This window comes from Erythrolamprus reginae, chromosome 11 (genome assembly GCF_031021105.1).
Source record: "Erythrolamprus reginae isolate rEryReg1 chromosome 11, rEryReg1.hap1, whole genome shotgun sequence".
Lineage (NCBI taxonomy): Eukaryota > Metazoa > Chordata > Lepidosauria > Squamata > Dipsadidae > Erythrolamprus > Erythrolamprus reginae.
The window spans coordinates 1,319,504-1,340,568 of record NC_091960.1 but is presented as its reverse complement, the minus strand read 5'-3'; the positions used below and the strand labels follow the sequence as shown (position 1 = coordinate 1,340,568).

Here is a 21,065-nt window from a genome sequence, read left to right as displayed (position 1 = left end):
AAGGAAATATAGTTTTGTGTTTCTGAAACTCCAATACTGAAGTGTATTCCTGGGATCTAACCAGGAAAGATACGCAGGGTTTTTTAGTTGTTGTGAGTGTTCTTTGTGGGTTTTGAATAGTTTTGTGTCGATTTTAAGGGGTTCCATATTGTACTGTTTTAGGGAAGTCTATTATTTTATATTGATGGGGTATTTATATCTTTCTATTTGGTTGTAGGTCGCCTAGAGTCCAAATAATAAATAGGTAGGTAGGTAGATAGATAGATAGATTGGTGGGTGGGTGGGCGGGCGGGCGGGCGGGCGGGCGGGCGGGCGGACGAACGAACGGACAGACAGACAGACAGACAAATCGATCGATCGATCGATCGATAGATAGATAGATAATAAATAAATAAATAAATAAATTTTGAAAGCCATGTTTTTACACCCCCTGGAGCAGTGATTTTCAACCTTTCTTGAGCCACGGCACATTTTTTACATTTACGAAACCCTGGGGCACATTGAGCAGGGGGGAGGGCTGCTAAAAAAAGTTTTCTCTTTCTCTCTCTTCCTCCCTTTTGCTCTATTTCTCTCTCCCTCTTTCTCCATCTTTCTTTCTCTCTCTCTCCATCCCTCTTTCTTTCTCTTCCTTCCTTCCTCTCTTTTTTGCTCTCTTTCTCCCTCCCTACCTCCCTATATGTCTTTCTCTCTCTCTCCTTCCCTCCCTCTCTTTCTTTCTCTGTCTTTCTTTCTTTTTCTTGTTCTCTCTCTCTCTCTCTTGTTCTTTCTCTTTCTCTCGCTCATTCTTTCTCTCTCTTGCTTTCTTTCTCTCCTTCTTTCTTTCTCTCTTTCTTTCTCTCTTTCTTTCTCTCTCTCTCCCTTTCTTTCTCTCTCTGAGCTTTGCGGCACACCTGACCATGTCTCGCGGCACACTAGTGTGCCCCGGCACACTGGTTGAAAAACACTGCCCTGGAGTATTGACTCATACCCGGATTGCGAACCCCCTGCCCTAAATCATTTCCTCCAAGGCCATTGTGAGTTTGATCCATCGTACCAACGAACGAGGCCGTACTACTTGTAGCAACCTTTGAGTAGGCTGCTGTGAACTTGGTGGTTGGGGGAAGCTTTCCCGGCAAACGCTTCCCGCCTGCCCAGCCGCTCTTTCGACTCCCTCCTCTCCCGTGTCCTCGCCGGCCTCACCTGCTGAGCGCCCAGAACATCCGCCCGCCGTCTGGGTTTTGCGGCCCGCCAGTCGCTCCGCCACATACATAATGAGCCACTGCAATTATCTCCCCTGGAAATGACGCCAGGCAGGCAGCTCTCGTCTGATAATTGATGATCAATGATCAGCCGGCTCTTTCCGAGCAGGAATTGATTGATCGTCATGGAGGGAGAGAGAGAGAGAGGGAGACATTTGCTAAGGATTCCCCCCCCCCATCCCTTTCTTGCTGGAGAAATCGAGGCAGAAAGACTGGGGGGGGGGGGGTAGAGAAAATTGCAGGAGTGGCCAACGCTCAGGAGAAACACCCCCTCCTCAAATAAGAAATCTGCCTTGCAAATCAGCAGTCGAAAAGGGTCAGGGGCCTGCAACCGTTTGCGAGCCAGGGACCCTCGCCCGTCAATAACCCACTCTGGGTGGACTTTCAGGTTTTTAATTCCAGATTACGTCCTAATTCTGGGCAGGGGGAAGTGTTTGCCCCACATCCCAAATTTTCCTGGCAGATTGACAGCAGAAAAAGACCTCCTGGTCCATCTAGTCTCTGCCCTTCTACTATTTCCTGTATTTTATCTTAGGGTGGATCTATGTTTATCCCAGGCATGTTGAAATTAAGTTCCTGTGGATTGACCAACCACGTCTGCTGGAAGTTTGTTCCAAGCATCTACTACTCTTTCAGTCAAATAATATTTTCTCATGTTGCTTTTGATCTTTCCTCCAACTAACCTCAGATTGTGCCCCCTTGTTCTTGGGTTCTCTTTTCTATTAAAAACACTTCCCTCCTGGACCTTATTGAACCCTTTGACATATTTAAATGTTTCGATCATGTCCCCCCTTTTCCTTCCGTCCTCCAGACTAGACAGATTGAGTTCATCAAGTCTTTCCTGATAGGTTTTATGCTTAAGACCTTCCACCATTCTTGTAGCCCGTCTTTGGACCCGTTCAATTTGATCCATATCTCTTTGTAGGTGAGGTCTCCAGAACTGAACATAGTATTATTCCAAATGTGGTCTCACCAGCGCTCTATACAGCGGGATCACCATCTCCCCCTTGGAAGGGACCTTAGAGGTCTTCTAGTCCAACCCCCTGTTCAGGTTAGGAAACCCTGCACAGTTCCACAGTGTTGACCCCCTAGGAGGAAAGCAGGGATAAAAAACCCAGGAATTTTGTATTGACCACTTTTACTTGAAGCTGAACTTTATGCGAGCTGAAATTTCCGCCATTGGAAGAAACCTTGCGGGTCTCCAAAGATCCTACCGGAAGCCCCCTCCTCGCCTTTTCTGGAACCAGTCACTTAGCCACACTTCCACGAGTTTCTTTTTCTTCCCAGCTCCTCTTTCTCTCCCACATTCTTTCCTTTTCACCTTGAGAACAAGGCAAGAACGGGAGACGGGGCTGGGATCTGAATCTCGGCAGAAGAGGGGCCCACGTCCTCGACGGCGGCTCCAACCAATCGCCAAAGATGCCAGTGTCTCTGTCTGCGGGGAGACCCTAGAGGGGGGGTCTTTCAACTCACCCACTTGCCTTAAGCAATTAGAGGGGGATGAAAAGAAGGACGGGGAGGGGGAGGAAGGAAAGGACGTGGTTTCTTTTTCCAGAAGCCCAGCTGCACACAAACACACACACACACACACTCCGGCCCAGATAGGCCGCCTGACGTGTGTGAGTGACAGCTGTCTCCTTCCACCGAGCGCCTGGCAGAATATGCAGGGCACGGTTCACCCTTGGCTGAGGAGGTGGCCGGAATGGCGGGTGAGTCACCCGAAGGATGTCTGGAGGACACGCCATCTCCTGTCGAGGTCGTCCGAATTCGTGCGACGTCCTTCCAAGGATGGATGGATGGATGGTGCCTCTGGGGTGGCTGTTTCCAGCCCTTCCCTCTGGACAACCACGCCACGATCCGGAGCCCCGGTTTACGCCACCACGAGCGGCCCACGTGGCTTTTCCTCTGGTACCACCCAGCCACGAGAGGAAACATTTTCCACATTTTCGTCGTACACCCCCCGATGCGTCGTGCCGAGAACAAGAGGGACAGTGTCAAAATTGTTTATTATAAATAATTGTTTATTATGAAAGAGGAGTAGATGCTTGGAACAAACTTCCAGCAGACATGGCTGGTCAATCCATAGTCACTAAATGTAAACATGCCCGGGATAATCATATATCCACCCTAAGATAAAATACAGGAAATAGTAGGAGGGCAGACTGGATGGGCCAGGAGGTCTTTTTCTGCAGTCAATCTTCTATTTTTCTATTATAAATAAAGAGGCAGTTTGGTCTAGTGGTTAAGGCACCAGGCTAGAGTTCAAGCGCCACTTTAGCCATAAAAGTCAGCTGGGTGACTTTGGGCCAATTCCCAGGAGGTGGTGAGTTCTAATCCCACCCTAACTATTAAAACTGGCTAGAAATTTACCTGCCGGCCAGGTAATTTACCTGCAATTGGGGGCGGGGAGGAAACCAGGGAATCTGTGCTTGGTTGGGCTCAGCCTGTCAGGCACGTCTCTCTCTCTCTCGCCGTAGCCCCGAGGCGTGTGCCCACGCTGCCCTTTTCAACTGCTTGCCTGCCAAGTCTCGCACGCCCGGAGCGAACCTCGGGCAAGGAGATGGCGGCCTTTGATGGGAAGGGGAGGGGCCTTGTCTGGGAGGAGGGCAGAGCACCTGGGTTGGGTGGCAAGGGGGGTGAGGGGGCTGCAGAGGAGCCAGGCACAGCTGAATGCCAGGGAGATAAATGGCAATGCTGCAATCCAGGTCTTCCTGGCTGCCGGGCAACCTCACAATGGCAGGCTGGAGTCCGGCCACCTGGCTGACCGGCGCTTCCGATGTTTCCCCGCACCCACCTTGCCAGGCGCCCCGGAGATGTCCTTCCCCTCATGGCCCCTTTCTTCGGGCTTCCTGCCTGTTGGCATCCTCCCCCCCTCCTCCCCCCCTTCCCAAAACTTCACTTGGAATTAAGACTTTCCAATGGGTTTTTTTTTTAAATACTGTTCTGATGCCTGAAGGTTTTTCTTATGTTGAACATAGAATTCTTTATTGGCCAAGTGTGAATGCAGACACAAGGAATTTGTCTTATCTTGTGTGTGGTACCTATGTATGTGTATATGCAATATATATGTGTTTGTGTGTGTGTATACTGTATAGCCTTCTCTGTGGCGGCCCCGGCCCTCTGGAACCAACTCCCCCCAAAGATTAGAATTGCCCCCACCCTCCTTGCCTTTCGTAACCTGCTTAAAACCCATCTCTGCCGTCAGGCAAGGGGGAATTGAGACCCTCTTCCCCCTAGGCCTTTACAATTCTATGCATGGTATGTATGTATGTATGTTTGGTTTTTTTATATTAATGGGTTTTTAATTGTTTCTAACATCAGACTACTATTGTACACTGCTTTATTGTTGCTGTTAGCCGCCCCGAGTCTCCGGAGAGAGGCGGCATACAAATCCAATAAATGAATGAATGAATGAATGAATGAATGAATGAATGAATAAATAAATAAATAAATAAATAAATATACTATATATAAGTATGGGTATGTATATACGGGAGTGGACAAATAAATGGAAACACCTTGCAGCTCTTCCGTGGAATCCAGATTTGTGAAGCTCCCTCCGAACAGTTTTTGTGGACACTGGGTTCTGTCCGTGTCTATTTTGCTCTGCAGTGATTTTAGGAGCTGCGGTCTTGCGATCCGCTCTAACCATTCGCTTTAGAGTCCAACCGGTCTCTCTCAGACCACTTCGACTTTCGACCAGACCTGTGCTTGGCTGAGGACGTTTTCCCTTCTCTTTCAAAAGCAGCCGTGACTTTTGAGACATGACCTCTGGAAACGTCCAACATCTGGGCACTTTCTGTGACACCAGCGCCTCCCATTCGAGCACCAACAATTGGGCCTCTTTGAAAGTCTGAGAGGTCATTTCTAGGAGGTTATAACCCATTTCCTTAAATTTCTGTTTAAAAAAAAGTTAGTTTAAAAAAACCATATCAACAGAATTAAAAACAAACAAACATTAAAATATGTCACGTTTTTGATTGATTTGAACATGTTCAAACATTATGATGCTAAAAAGTCAAGTGTTTCCATTGTTTTGTCCACCCCCTATATTTGTGTGTGTGTGGGAGAGAGAGAGATCTCCTGGCTGAAGAGTAGCTGGCGGCATCTTTAATGAGGACTAGCTCCTTTGAATGCATGCCACCCTCGCTAGGGAAAGCCAATACTTCTGCATTATTATTTATCGATTTCTTTTGCCTTCATTGCAATGCAGGGGAGGTGGACTTGAATCGTCTTGGTACCCAGCCCAGGGGTCTGCAGGGCAGGGTCTCAAAGCATCACCCCCCCCAAAACTAACTTGGAATGTGATTTTAAGGGGGGGGGCTCTGGGGGGTTGCAGCCGAGGGCCTGGGAGCAGTAGAGAGAGAAACGGGGGCTAAGGGGGCATTTCTGCAGAGACACCCGTGCCCCCCCAGGCCAAAGAGAAGCATCCTATCCCGTTTACTTTACTTTCCCTTTCTTTCCTCCCTCCTTCCTTCCTTCCTTCCTTCCTTCCTTCTTCTGCTTCTCCATCCTATCCAATCTCCCCTTCCCTTCCCTCCCTCCCTGCTTTAGTTATGGGTCTAAGCTTGGGAGGGGCCCCGGGGTGGGCTCCAAAGCATTTGAGGATGTCTGGTGACCGTCCTCCTATGACCTTTGAACTTCTCTTTGGTCTTCCAGGTGGAGCTGACCGGCAGCAGCATCTTCGACTATGTCCACCCTGGAGACCACCTGGAAGTGGCTGACCAGCTGGGGCTGAAGGCTCCCCTGGGCCCTGGTCACCCCCACCGCCCCAAAGCCCCCCTCCTGGGCTCCTCCGCCTCCTCCGAGGGTCCTCAGTCAGGTACAGCTGCTCTTGGACCCCCCCCCCAAGCGCCCGATTGCTCAAGCAGGCTTGGAAGCTGCCCGTTAAGTCAGGAAGCACTTAGCACATGCTCAGAGGCGCTCTGGTCTGGTCTGGAGTTTACAGGACAGAATGCCAACCAGCCATGGATTGTCCTCTGACTGGCAGAACCATAACTGGGTTTGTTGCGTGGCCTGAAGGCAGCCGGCGGTGTCTTTGTTTAAAACGCAGCTTGAATAAATCATGGTTTTCTGACCCGGCTGCTTTCTTCAGATGGGTTCTGTGCCCTCTGACTCCAGAGTAAGCCTCTTTGCCAGGGTCTGGTGAGTTGGGGGGCTCCCTCCTGGGGTGCAGGTGCTGAGCCGGGCCTTAATTGTACCTGGGCTTGGGAGGGGGGAAGAAGGGGAAGTGAAGCCAAAAGAAGGAAGGAAGGAAGGAAGGAAGGAAGAGGGAGGGAGAGAGGGACAGAGAAGGAAGGAAGGAAAAGAGAAGGAAGGAAGGAAGGAAGGAAAGAAAGAAAGAAAGAAAGAAAGAAAGAAAGAAAGAAAGAAAGAAAGGGTCTCTCGGGCCACCTTCTTTCCTCCCCTGGATTGTTGTCAGCTGAGCTTTTATTTGGGAAGGTAGTTAAACATTTATACCAAGACGGCAACTGAAAGAGAATAGTAGATCAGCCGGCTGTCAAGGCTGAATCCTCAGGAGAAGATGGGGGCCTCCAGGGTTTGGGTGAGGGTCCATCACATCTTGGCCCCTTGGCCTGAATTGGCCCACTTTGCCCCTTTGTTGCTTCTCCTCCTCCTCCTTCCGAATTATGATCATGGGGCAAAAACTCACTGAACCCAAGTTTCACAATAAAAATTCAGGGCTTGTAGTCGTAAGTTGAGGACTTACCTGTATTCATATATAGTTTTTTCTATAAATACCAATACCTTACAATGCAATACCTTGAGATAAATGCTTTTAAAGCCCATAGATAAATAAATTTAAATATTATTTTTTTGGGGTGTGGGTGAACTAAATCCTCAGGGGGTTGTAAGAATTCAAGATCTACCGTGGCCCCTTTGAGACTGGTGGACTTCAACTCCCAGAATTCCCCAGCCAGCAAAGCTGGGAGTGGAAGCCCACAAGTCTCAAAGGGGCCACGGCTGGAGCCCCTGTAAACAAATGAGAACTTTTACTAGGGTTTGTCTTTTCCTTGAAGGCTGAAGAAGAGGAGGATTTGTAATTATTTTTATTTTATTTTATTTGACTTCTATGCCGCCCAATGCCCAAAGACTCAGGACAGCACGAAACAATATAAAATTATTATAACAATGACAATAATAAAAAGAAGTCAGGGAGGAAAACAAGCAATTAATTCGATTCAATTCAATTTATTAGATTTGTATGCCGCCCCTCTCTGAAGACTCGGGGCGGCTCACAACAGTAATAAAAACAATATTCCAGCGAAAAGAAATCTAATATTAAAAAGCACATAAAACCCTATCATATTTAAAAAAGCAAACAACATATACATACCCAAACATAAATATAAAAATTTAAAAAACAATTCAAATGATGGTTTGGAGATGGCGAGGGAGGTTTTGGGTGAACAAATTCGTTCTCTCTTTCCCCCGGTCGCCCTTGTGGCACACATAGAAACACAGTGTGTATTTGTGTGATGCTCACACCACACCCACACAAACACACACCCTTGTGTTTTAGATCTTTCTAGTTCCCGCACCACGGAAGGAGACGAAGGCCTGGAACGCTCCTTCTTCGTCCGCTTGAAGTCCACTTTGACCAAGAGAGGACTTCACATCAAGACTTCGGGCTACAAGGTAAAAAGGCTTCGGGTTAAACATGAACGTCGTTAAATGAAGGGGTCGTAAGTCAAGGGCGACTCAGAGCTCCCTTTTGGCCACAGCGTCTCTCCGTGGGGCCTGACCCTCCCTGCGTCCCTCCCTCTTTTGCCCTCCAGGTGATTCACGTCACGGGCCGCCTCCGTTCCCGGCGCCCGTCCTACCCCCACGCCCACTCGGTGCTGGGCCGGGTTCTGGGACTCGTAGCGCTGGCTCACACGCTGCCCCCTTCCACGCTCAGCGAGGTGCGCATCGAGTGTCACATGTTCGTCTTCCGGGTCAACATGGACCTTCAGATCGTGTACTGCGAGAGCAGGTGGGTGAAAGGGGACGGCGGGACGGTCGCCATCCCCTGGCAGGAGAATGCCGGACACTTGATTGATTTGACTTGATTTGATTTATTGGATTTGTATGCCGCCCCTCTCCGGAGACTCGGGGCAGCTAACAGCAATAATAGAACAGTATACACAATAATCCAATAGTAAAAACAATTAAAAACCCATTAAAGTAAAAACCAAACATACATTCAGACATACCATGCATAAAATTGTAAAGGCCTAGGGGGAAAGAGGGTCTCAGTTCCCCCATGCCTGACGGCAGAGGTGGGTTATAAGTAGTTTACGAAAGGCAAGGAGGGTGGGGGCAATTCTAATCTCAGGGGGGAGTTGGTTCCAGAGGGTCGGGGCCGCCACAGAGAAGGCTCTTCCCCTGGGTCCCGCCACTTGCAGGGAACGGCTTTAAAAAAAGCGGATGCAAAAGTGAAGCCCAGAAGAGCCCCTGGTGGGTCTAGAACCTGTCACATTTGGGGATGGAGGCTAGCTATGTAACCCTTGAGTTACCAAGGATGCCCAGGGGCAATGTGGGGGTGGCAGATATCCAACTGATAGCCCTGAGATACAAGCAGTAATTCAGATAACCCAATACATTAAGTGTTTAAATATTATTTAATTTGGCAAATAGCTTAGTCAAGAACAATCCTAGTCCTACACAATTACATCAGTCAATACTCACAATACATATACAATATTATAAGCCTCTCTCAACACATTAAGCAATACTATAAGCCTTACTTACAAAATACATCAAACCATCATTTGAACACACAGTTCTACAGTATAGTTACACAGACAAACCAGAAATAGGGAGTAATTAGAGAGGGAGCAATCAGAGGGAGAGAGACAGAGAGAGAAAGATGCTTATTGCAACCATATGGCAAACCTATCCAGAGCATGATACCATGGTCTTGCGAGACTGAAGGATGCCGATGGCAAACCTATCTTGTCAATAAAGCACCTTATTCTTCTATCTTATTTAAATCTAAAAGTTATTGGTGTCTAGGGAAAATGTGGGTTAACTATCCATGTCTACAAGAATGTGGAATGCCCTCTGTGGATATGATAGGATCAAACCTATGTGCCTGGTTAAGGCAACCCACTCCTTTGATTAGCTTAAGGAAATAACTATACATTTAAGCTTCCGTTTGCCTAAGGCAGGGGTAGTCAAAGTTGGTTCTTCTGTGACATGGGATTTCAACTCCCAGAATTCCTGAGTTAGCATGATTGGCTCAGGAATTCTGGGAGTTGAAGTCCACACGTCATTGAAGAGCCAACTTTGCCTACCCCTGGCCTAAGGTAATTAAAACCCTTCCCTTTTTCTAAGGTAAAAACGAATTCAATACTCTTCTATTTGTTTAGGAATCATACCCTGATAGGGTTTTGTCTGTATGCTGTGTGTCACATACTAACCCTTCCCATTGTAACTAGGTTAAGTGAAGAATTAGTACTTTATATACATTGCTCAAAAAAATAAAGGGGACACTTAAACAACACAATATAACTCCAAGTCAATCAAACTTTTGTGAAATCCAACTGTCCACTTAGGAAGAAACACTGATGGACAATCAATTTCACCTGGTTATAAATAATAAACTGGCAAGTCCAGAGGTTCAAATCACGAAGTTGCTCACTCAGAAAGATTTCCTAGCCCGGACAAGCTTTGCTTCACGAAATCATCTCTCTGTGTCCTGTAATTTCTACACCAAAGGCCATTTCTGGCCAACTGCCATATCTTCCTCCTCCTCCTCTTCTCTAGGATCACCGACTACATGGACTTATGTCCCTCGGAACTGGTGGGGAAGAGCTGCTATCGGTTCATTCACGGAGAGGACGTGGAGGGCATCCACCAAAGCCACCTGGACTGTAAGTGGCCCCATGAAGGGTGCAACGGTGTGTCCGGATTTATGGGTCCGGGGCTCCTTGCTAGAGGTTGCAGCCCCCGAGGCTTCCTTCTTCACCAGGCATAGTAGTGGCACAGGTAGTCCTTGAGTTATGACCAAAATCGAGCCCCGAATTTTGATCGCTAAGTGAGACAATTGTTAAACGATGGTTGGCTCTGTTTTACGACCTGGCTGTTAGTAACAGGGCTGTTACCCTGTTTCCCCCTAAAATAAGACAGCGTCTTATATTAATTTTTGCTCCCAAAGATGTGCTACGTCTTATTTTCAGGGGATGTCTTTTTTATTTTCAATGAAGAAGAAAGAATTCACATTTATTGCTGAACAAAAAAAGAACATTTATTATATACTGTGCAGTAGTTGTCGTCACAAACCAGCATAACCAGACAAACTTTGAATCCTATCAAAAATTTCTTACTACTACTGTACCATTATTTCCATGTACAACAATTATAATTCTTCACATATATGTTATATATGTTCTGTTCGGGAATGCTGCGAGATGAAACGTCTCCTATGTCTTACTTTCGGGGGTGACTTATTTTTTGGGGAACAGGATAAGTGAATCTGGTTTGTCAGAAGGTCATAAGAAGGGGGATCATGTGACCCTATCATAAATATGAGTGATCCATGCATCCATATTTTGATCATGTGACCACAGAGATATTACAACGGTCATAAGTCTGAAAAACGAGTCATAAGTCACTTTGGTCAGCGTCGTCGTAACTTTGAACAGTCACTAAACAAACTGTTGCAAGTCGAGGACTACCTGTATTCAGTTCAACATCCCCCCCAAAAAAGAATCTGGGCAGCTCATAACCACCCAAAACAAAGAAATTCCAACACAATTACAAAAAGATAAAACACAAACTTCTTATTTCCATGCAGTACTTGGAACATCTGTTTATCAGGGAGACTTCTCCTGTCTCGGGGAGTTTTCTAAGCTTTTCCAAGCATCCCAATTGTTTTTATGAAGCTGTCTGGAAAAAATACTTTTAAATGATTTATCCGGGTTCCCTTTTGGAAAAGGAAGTGCAGCTGTCTTCAAGGAATGTCACATTTGCTGTATCAGATGAATGTGGTGAAATGTTGTAAATATATTTGCTTGGGGAGTTGGTGGTGCTGTCATTAGATTTGGATTTAGTTTTAGATTTAGATTAATTACTAGAGTTGGAAAGGGACCTTGTAGGTCATCTAGTCCAACCCCCCTTCTCCCCGCTCAAGCAGGAGTCTTGAGCTTGGATGTTTGATTGCAGACATTTCATTGCCCAACTATGGAACATCATCAGTGCTGACAAGGGTGGGAGGATACATCATCTCCAGCAGGCAACATCTAGATAAGCAGGGATTAACCCCAGACAAACAAGGAAGCAGAAAGCAATACCCGAATGGAGACACCACCAAGGGGCAAAATCACAATGACATTGACAAGACAATGTCATTGTGTATATAAACAGGGCACATATTCCACCTTCCCTCGCACCAGTGGCATTCCCTAGTTGGGTCGTGAAACGTCCCCAAGCAAACCACCTGGCAGTTAAAGCACCTGCCAAGGTTTTGAACGGAGCAGGTGGCTGTTCTGACGGACTCTTGTTCTTTCTGCGCCCGTCTTTAGTGTTGAACAAGGGGCAGGTGGTCACCCGTTATTACCGCTGGCTGCAGAAGAACGGGGGCTTCGTCTGGGTCCAGTCCTGCGCCACCATCTCGGTCAACGTCAAGAACCCCTCCGAAAGGAACATGGTGTGGGTGAACTACATCCTCAGGTGAGCGTAAGAATTCAGATATACCTCGGCCCCATTAAGACTTCTGGACTTCAGCTCCCAGAATTCCCCACCCAGTGCAGGCTGGCTGGGGAATTCTGGGAGTTGAAGTCCACGTGTCTTAAAGGGGCCGAGGCTCCAATACAAGCTCAGAGAAAAACTCAAGCGTTGGGTTGGGGAAGGGTCCCTTAACGGCCGTCTCGCTCAGTAACAGAAAGATGAGGCTAGACATGATGGTCGTAAGCCGAGGATTTCCTGTATGCCGTTGTTCTCGACAGAGGCAGACCAGCAAAATTTGTTCCTCAACCTTTATTTCCCCAAACAGCCTGATGTGCTTTTCCACCTAAAATTCCCTTAAAGCAGAAATGTAGCTCTGCATGTCTTTCTCTGTGGTGGGCTCGATTTCTCCATTTGGGGGGATTTTGTCATTGGTTTATGGAATTCCCTTCTAGAAGAGGTCGTGACAGCTGTCAGTCTGGAGAGCTTCAAGGCAGGATTGGACAGATTCAGGGATGCTGAGTGAATCATAGGTGGTGATTGAAAGGGATGTCCAAGGGCCACCTCTCTGTTGGTTGAGGCAGGCAGGGTTCCCTTGGGTCCCATTGGTTGGGGGTCCAGGGAAAGGGAGGGTCTTTTCCCTCTCTTTCTGCTCAAGATCCCCGTGGACAATTGGGAGGCCACTGTGGGACACAGAATGCTGGACTTCATGGGCTTTGGCCCCATTCAGCATGGCTCTTATGTTCTTATGATAGATAGACAGACAGCTATGGATGGAGAGACAGACAGACAGAGACAGGTGACAGATAGAAATGGATGGATGGTATATGAATGGATGGATAGATGATAGATAGATAGATGATAGATAGGTAGGTAGGTAGGTAGGTTATTGAAACGGATCCAAGTGTCGCCTCTCTGTTGGTTGAGGCAGGCAGGGTTGCCTTGGGTCCCATGTGTTGGGGGTCAAGGGAAAGGGAGGGTTTTGCCTTCTCTTTCTGCTCAGGATCCCCATGGACAATTGGGGGGGGGGCATTGCTGGACTCGATGGGCTTTGGCCCCATTCAGCAGGGCTCTTCTTAAGTTCTTATATTTTTTTTAAAAACCAAAGGAATCCAGACCCTCCCAGTTCTGGACTCTGGATCCCCTCCATCCACCTTTGGGGCTCTGGGTCCTGCTCTCTCTCCCCCCCAACAGCCTGGGCCCCTCCCCACCCAGCTGGACCCTTTAAACTGCCTCCACTGAGCCTCTTTTTTTGCATTGATAAAAGCAATGTGTGAATGGCCGGCCCAGATGGTTATTCATGGCTGCATTCTCTCTTTCTTCCCCTCCTCTCCATCCAGGCAAAGGGAGCATTCTTATGCTAATCCAACACGCAATTGCCGATACTAATGCATGATTTGTCAGGGTGATTAGTATTTTAGTTAATTAGAGCTGTAATTAGAGCCTAATTAACTTTCTTGCAGCAGCCTCCCTGCCTGCGAGCTCCTTGTGCCTCCCGCTCTTCCCCACAGCTGCCCCTAAAACTTTGCATGGGGGTGGGTGGGACTGGGGGTCCCGCAGCACTTAAAGGCTGGGAGGGGGGCTGCCAGAAGAGAGGGGCTTTCTTTGAGGAGGGCCCACGATTTGGGGGTGAAATAATAGCAAAGGGAGCAGAGTGACAATCCAAGGTGGGAGTTTGTTGCCCCCTTTGCAAGCATGTCGGGAGGGGGGAATTATGCAGTTTTTTGGGGAGGGGGTAGATAGAGAAAAATGCAGCTGTGCTGCTCCTAAAGTTGCTGACCAACTTTTTTTGGGGGGGGGGCAATCAAGGCCTGAAAGAGAGGTGGGCTTCTGGCCTCCACGGAATCTCCTCTGCAGCCTCCAGATTTTATTTTAATTTATTTCTCTGTTTTGCCAAGTCCGTATTGGTGGTCTACAAAGATATAATATTTATACACATGATAGTAGTAAAAGAGAGACATTAGGACAGGGGAGGGAAGGCTGGTGCACTTATGCACACCCCTTACTGACCTCTTAGGAATTGGGAGAGGTCAACAGTGTTTCCCAACCTTGGCCACTTGAAGATATCTGGACTTCAACTCCCAGAATCCCCCAGCCAGCATTTGCATTGAAGTTGAAGTCCAGATGTCTTCAAGTTGCCAAGGTTGGGAAACACTGACTTAGGGATTGAGAGGTGGGTGGTAAATAAATAGGTGAATAATGCAGTTCTGTGTTTTTGTGGGTGTGGGTGTGTTGCAAAGGGGCAGCAGGAGTTTCCGCTTGGGGTGGAGGTTGAAAGTTGAGCACCCAAAATCTTCTGCCTATACTTCCATAACAGCAAGGATCTCCCAACTCAGCCACTTTAAGGCTTGTGGACTCCAACTCCCAGAATTCCCCTCCCTCTTTCTTTCTTTCTTTCTTTCTTTCTTTCTTTCTTTCTTTCTTTCTGTCTGTCTGTCTGTCTGTCTGTCTGTCTGTCTGTCTTCCTTTCTGTCTTTTTGTCTGTCTTTCTGGCTATTTGTTTTTCTTTTTTCCTTCCTTCCTGTCTTTCTTTGTTTCTTCCTTCCTTCCTTCCTTCCTTCCTTCCTTCCTTCCTTCCTTCCTTCCTTCCTTCCTGTCTGTCTTCCTTCCTGTCCGTCTTTCTTCCTTCCTTCCCTCCCTCCTTTCTCTTTGTTTTTCTTTCTTTCCAAGGAGTTTGCGATTTTAATCTGTCTCCGTTTGTTCTCGGACAATGGAGCAACTGTTGCCGTCCACCGCCCTCCGTCCCTCCGTCTTCTGCTTCCGGCTGCAGGGGGCTGGCTGTCTCAGTCCCATTCAAACTGGGCTTTCCGCTGATCTGTTCTGATTCGTAGGCGGCTGGAATGAGCCGCACTTATTTTAATCCTTTGCCTCTTACTTTTTTTGCAAATCAGTGGGCAATTTGCATGTCTTCTAGCAAGGGGGGGGGGCAGGGGGTTGAAGCGGCTTGGCTGCCTCCAGTGGTGGACCCACCTGGGCAACACAAGCAAGATCCATCAATCAATCTGCATTTATTATTATTTTATTTTTATTTACTTATTCGACTTCTATGCCGGCCAAGGTGTCTTACAAAACAATAACGCAATATAAAAAAGGAGCAAAAGAAGTCGAATATAAATATAATTTTAAAAGGACATTGATAAACTAGAGCAAGTTCAAAGGAGAATTAAAAGGACGGCGTGTGGTCTGGAAACCACGTCCTTTGAGGAACGGTTAAAGGACCGACTGGAAGACTGAGAGGAGACTTGACAGCTGTCTACCAATATCGGAAGGGCTGTCACAGAGCAGAGGGGTCAGCATTGTTCTCATGAGCACATGGAAGGACTAGAAACCATGGAATGAAACTGCCAGGGAGGAGATTTAGATGAGAGACCAGAAAAAACTTTCTAACGGTAAGAGTGATAAACCAGTGGAACAGTTTGCCACAGGAGGTGGTGGGCTCGCCTTCACTGGACGTCTTCAAACAGAGACTGGACAGTCATCTTTCTGGGATGGTTTAATGAACCCTGCATTGAGCAGAGGGTTGGACCCGATGACCCTGGAGGTCCCTTCCAACTCTGTGATTCTATGATAATCTAAAACTATAGAACCCCGTATTAAAAGAATTAATTATAAAGCAGCCATAATCCCCTACATACAGGCCATTCATACAATGTGGCCCTGTCAGTTGTTAGTTCATGTCATGCCCCCCCCAGGCCTGCCAGCAGAGCCAGGTCTTTGTGGCCTGTAGGGTGGGAGCACTACGGACATCAGAGGGTAGTTGCTTCCATGGAGCTGGGGCAGCCACAGAGAAGGCCCTTCCCCACGGCCCTGCAAACCTGCATTGCTTAGTGGACGGGACTTGGAGGAGGCCAACTCATACCTCTGGGAAGTATGCGGTAGAAGGCGGTCTTGAAGATACTCTACAGAGAGGGGCGGCATACAAATCCAATAAACTATTATTATTATTATTATTATTATTATTATTATTATTATTATTATTAAGCCATATAGGGCTTTATAGGTAATAAACAACACCTTGAATTGTGCCCAGAGACTAATAGGACGTCAGGGCAGTCCAGCAAAATTGAAAAGAAGAAAAACAGTTTACTGCAAATAAATGCAATATTAACCCCCCTGCTGTTTATAATTTTTAAAATATTTTCTAGCAAGCCAGAATGCAAGAACATCGCTCTGGATGTTTTCCAGGTTCCTGGCATCCCCGACAGACAGAAGGAAACTCCTGCCGCAGGAACGGATTTCAAAGGTGAACGCCCTGGACGGGCATGGAAGGGGCTGCCACCTTTTGACGAGGCCCTGCCGGTGGTAGAAGACTTTGGGGTGGGGTGGAAAAAGTCTAGATATACCCAATTCCTGCAACCGTTTTGTCGTATGGTTTAGCCTCCAGACCCTTTCACAGAAGGGGTGTCCAACCTTGGCAACTTGAAGATTTGTGGACTTCAACTCCCAGAATCCCCCAGCCAGCACAGCTGGCTGGGGAATTCTGGGAGTTGAAGTCCAAATATCTTCAAGTTGCCAAGGTTGGGAAACACTGATGTAGATGAATAAATATGGCAGACAACAATGTTCCCACTGTTCCCACTCCACTGCCTTTTCGAAAGTCTCTTAAGACTCGGCGTTGTCAAGAGGCCTGGGGGCCCTGAACTCTAACACCGGACGTGTCCGAATAAAGTTTTGCTGGTGTGTGCGTTTCTTAGATTGATTTTGGGTTTTTTTATAATGGGTTCGTTAGGGTTATAATAGGGTTTTAATCTACTGTCGGTATTCGATTTCTTTTTATTATTGCACTATTGTATTATTTTCTATTGTTGTAAGCCGCCCTGAGTCCTACGGGAATTGGCCGGCATAGAAGTCGAATAAATTAGATTAAACGGAAACGTTTAGCCGGGGTTATTGGCACTCCTAATAAATCTTTGAGTTAACTTCAGAAGGTTTGTCGTGTTTGCGGAGCTGGGTCAGAATACACTGCCTGTCCAGTTGACCTTTCCCTCTTTCCCCCTTTTCAGAGACTGACCGGGGGAAGCCGTGTCCAGCCAGCAAACCCCCAGGGACCCTGGCCCAGGCCTTACCCAGGAGAGTGGCCGAAATGGGGCGGCGCTGCCCCCTGGTGGAGAGCAAGCCCAGCGGCCCTGAAACGAAATACCCAGAAGAGGCGGCGTCGGACGAGGGGGCCGGCAGCGATATAGAGACTCCACCGAGGAAGAGGATCAAACTGGAGTTCCCCCCAGAGAGCCCCCCATCCAAGGGGAAGGAGGAGACCTCGCTGACCACCTCCGAGGACTCCGACAGCAGCAGCGACTCGGAGATGGAGATGGTCCCCCACCAGATGGGGCCCCTGGACAGGAAGGCAAACGGCTGCAAGTCCAGCGGGCGGAAGACCGTGGTGCCCAGCCGCCCCTGCACGTCAGAGTTCACCTCCGTCATCCAGACCCAAAAGGGCACCTCCCTCCGAGCCAGTCCGGCCCTCAGCATCAAATCAGAGCAGGGGCTCCAGGCCAAAGCGGGACACTGGACCTGTCCGGGCGCGAAGGGCGGCTCTTTCCCCATGAACAAAGCCCTCCGGCTGGAGAAGCCCATAGTCCGACAGGCATCCTCCCATTTGTACGTCTCCATCCCCGACTCGGTGCTCACCCCGCCCGAGATGGATAACGGTCTGGCCAAGGGGCCCTTCAGCGCCTCTCCCCGGGCTGCTCCGTCCTCCTCGGGAGACACGCTCTCCCCTCCTCTCTCGGGATCCCCCTGTGAGGAGCGGGGCACCGCCACGCCATTCACCCCGCTGATCTACCCGACGGAGATGGAAGTCCTGCAGAGGTTCCACACGAACAACGTGGTCCTCCCTTTGATGCATCAGCTCGGCAATCCGCACGCCAGCCCCCCGGCCGGCTCCCCGGGACTCTACGCCACGAGTACCATTCGCTACGCCCCCGCGGACATGACCCTGGCCATGCCGGGCAACATGCTTCCGCCTTCGCACCACCCGCTCAGTCTCATGGACATCGGCAGTGCCGAGGCCAAGACCTCTCGTGAGATCATGTACCACCACCTGCAGCGGCTCAACATGGTGGCCCCGTTTGGGAACTCGGCCAGCTTGGCCCAGATTTCCGGGGGAGCCTTTGCGGCCGCTGACTCTTTATTTTCCACCCTGCCCTTCTCCGTGGCCAGTGGGGGGATCCACAGTGGGTCAGCTCTGGAACGCAAGGAAGATTAGCGCCCACCGAAGGTCCCACGGTCTTTGCGCAGAGAACCATAGTTGAATACTGCCTGGAAGGGAGCGATCAGATCTTGAGATAGCTCGGATCGGTGCTGGGGTGCTCAGCAGCCTTCTCGAAGCCCCAGGAAAGAAATATTTAGTCCTGGAAGAAGCTACCGCCTACTACGTACCTGCTCATCATATCCCGTTCCTAGTCCTCGGCGTGAAGGGGAGTGGATGGCCCATCACCATCGTCTAAAGATCGCAGGTTGATCGAAGTGGGGTGTTTGGTGGAGGATTCGGTTTGGAGAAATGTGGAGAGTCTGTCCAGGAAAAGAGACCCACGGACATATTGCGGGGCTCCTCTCACACACTCCCATAGCTGTGTCTCCTGCTGCTAGAACTTGACTGATTTTAAAAACCTGGGGAACGAGCCCGGCATAACAGGGAAAGGGGTTTGTCGGTGGTCAGATATAACCTGCGTTTATGTGCCAATGAAAAGTTGCCCGCCATGCCTCTCCTCAATGTGTCACACCAGCACTTCACTTGTTTGGCTCCTGTTGAATTAAATCCTTGAAATATGCAATAGGGGGATAGATACCGCGAGGATCAATCAAACCAAGGTGATAGGAAGTTGGGCGAATTGAGCCTTCTAGGAATATGGCCCCGTGATCTTGCGGTGCAAGAAGGCAAACTTTTCCCAACTTGGATTTTGCAGATTAATGCTGGCCTGGATAATTGGGGGGGGGGGGGGGGGGGAGATTATGGCTCTTGTGGACTTCAACTCCCATAATTCCAGAGCCAGCCATGCTGGGAGTTGTAGTCCCCAAGTCTTAAAAGTGGCCAAGGTTGGAGACCCCCTGCTTTAAGGGAATTGGTTGGATGCCTTTGGAAGGCAGCTGACGCGTGGCTCGACTCCTTAATGTTCAGTTGTGATGGAAAGAGATGCTCTTGTTCTTCCCAAGGATCTGGAGTGCATGGTGAAAATACTTCTGGACCCATCTTCACATGGATCAAGGGAGGGTGGCCGAGTTGAACATGGAGAACCTGCCACGGTCAGGCACGAAGAAGCACGAAGGGCCACAGGTCACATTCCAGTAAAGTTGATTTATTCCCCGTGTGTGTACGGAAGAACCTAGTGAACCTAGTCAGCAGTAAATGGGAGCTAGATAGAGAGCTTGGACAGAATCCAAGAAGGATTGGGCCTGGACCGTTTGTGAGGATGTAAGGATTCCAGGCCGATTCCTCTCTTGACTCCACCTCCAGGCTCTTCCCTGTCTTTCTCCTACACCATGGATGTCCAACGTAGGCAGTGTTAAGACCTGTAGACTCCAACTCCCAGAAGTCCCTCAGCCAGCCAATTTTTAAGACTTGTGGAATGGCTGGCTGGGGAATTCTGGGAGTTGGGGTCCACAGGTCTTTAAAACTGCCTGGTTGAGCACCCCTATTGTATATGCACCACCCAATGTGTGACATGGATGTAGAGGTGATATCAAGTTAATCCTGAGCTATTAAAACCATTCTGTGTAATTGTTTAATAACAGCTTGTTATTGAACTCCTAGCTATCCAGCGGTTGAACAGATGCAAAAGGCCCTCTCTTTTTATTAAGAGGCCTCTTGAGGTCCTCCGTTGGCACTTATAATAATCTAGGTTGCCTTTTGGATCTGCCCCACCCCACCCAATAAAGGTACTTTTGTTCCCCTTTTTATGCAAAAACCCTCTTCGATCCTTCCCCATGTGTCATAGACCCAGCAGCAGATGAAAAGGGCTGGACAGGGTTCAAACTGGCTTAGACAAGGGAACAAATCAGGGCAACTTTGGATAAAGATGGCACTGGAGCAGTTAAGGAAGAAAATGCTGTAATTTTAAGCACTTATTCAAAATAAACTCTGCAGGCAATCCTAGACTTACAACCTTAATAACCTTTGAAGTGGAAAAAGTGTCCTATGATCGTTTTCAAATTTTCATGATCCCGTTTTGGGACCTCCTGTGGGAAAGCCAGATTCGCTTAACGACTGAGTTACTATCTCAACTCCTACACCATGGATGTCCAACCTAGGCAGTGTGGACTCCAACTCCCAGAATTCCCTGTGGACCTGTGGACTCCAACTCCCAGAATTCCCCCAGACAGTCAATTATCTCCACGACTGCAGTAATTTCCCTTAATGACGGTAGCAAGAAATGGGGCGAAGCTCAGTCCACATCTCACTTAGCAACGGAGATTTCAGGCACAATTGGGGTTGTAAGTCGAGGACTGTCTGTAGATGTCGGTGGGAGACGGAGGGAGCCCGACGATTGTAGCACTTGGATAATGTGAGTTTTTCCCCCTCCCTCTGTAACTCGTTGCTAAAGAACTGTATGTTGTCTGTGGTGTTTATTTTTCTTTCTTCCTTCCTTTTATTACTCTACTGTTTGCTTCGGGTAGAAGATGGTAGCTATAATTTCTTGTCGACATTTTGCAGCTTCTTTTGGCAATCCGGGACTCGAGAGAATATTAAAAATAAACAAGAATTTCTTTCCTGCCTTCTAAAATGATTTCAGCAGACTGGGGAACCTGTCTTTTCGTCATGGGTCTCGTCTGGATTTTGTCCTTAACAGATTTCCTCTTATGGATTCATTAACTGAAGTAATCCCCCTGATCCTTAAGTGATCAACCATGCGCTTCCTCTCCAGTCCCAAAAGTGGTTTTTCTCTAAGAGGCAGCGGGACTTCCTGGTTTTTCTCCGAAGGTGTTTTGCTTCTCATCCAAAAAGCTTCTTGAAAGAAAACCCAGGAAGTCCAGTTGCCGCTTGGGGAAAAGCATGAATCTCCCTAGACCAGTGTATCCCATCCTTGGTAACTTGAAGATATCTGGACTTCAACTCCCAGAGTAATCGCATTTCAAAGAGCCTCCCTCCGCCCACCTGAAGACCTCCCTTGCTCTTGCAGGTAAGAATAACAGAAGACATTATTTCCAAAACGTATCTTCAAAACAGGCCCCACTCCCTTC

General features: G+C 48.3%; 1 protein-coding gene across 1 annotated transcript in view; it reads left to right on the top strand.

Moving 5' to 3' along the window:
- NPAS1 (neuronal PAS domain protein 1) overlaps nt 1–18,093 on the top strand; it is a 31,246-nt gene extending 13,153 nt beyond the window's left edge. Inside the window, exons 5-12 of the mRNA XM_070764938.1 lie at nt 5,898–6,060; nt 7,762–7,877; nt 8,018–8,214; nt 9,990–10,096; nt 11,747–11,894; nt 16,034–16,131; nt 16,496–16,513; nt 16,892–18,093. Of these exons, the coding sequence (XP_070621039.1) occupies nt 5,898–6,060; nt 7,762–7,877; nt 8,018–8,214; nt 9,990–10,096; nt 11,747–11,894; nt 16,034–16,131; nt 16,496–16,513; nt 16,892–18,093 (2,049 nt within the window). The remainder of the gene's footprint in view (nt 1–5,897; nt 6,061–7,761; nt 7,878–8,017; nt 8,215–9,989; nt 10,097–11,746; nt 11,895–16,033; nt 16,132–16,495; nt 16,514–16,891) is intronic.
- Nucleotides 18,094–21,065: the final 2,972 nt, after the last annotated feature.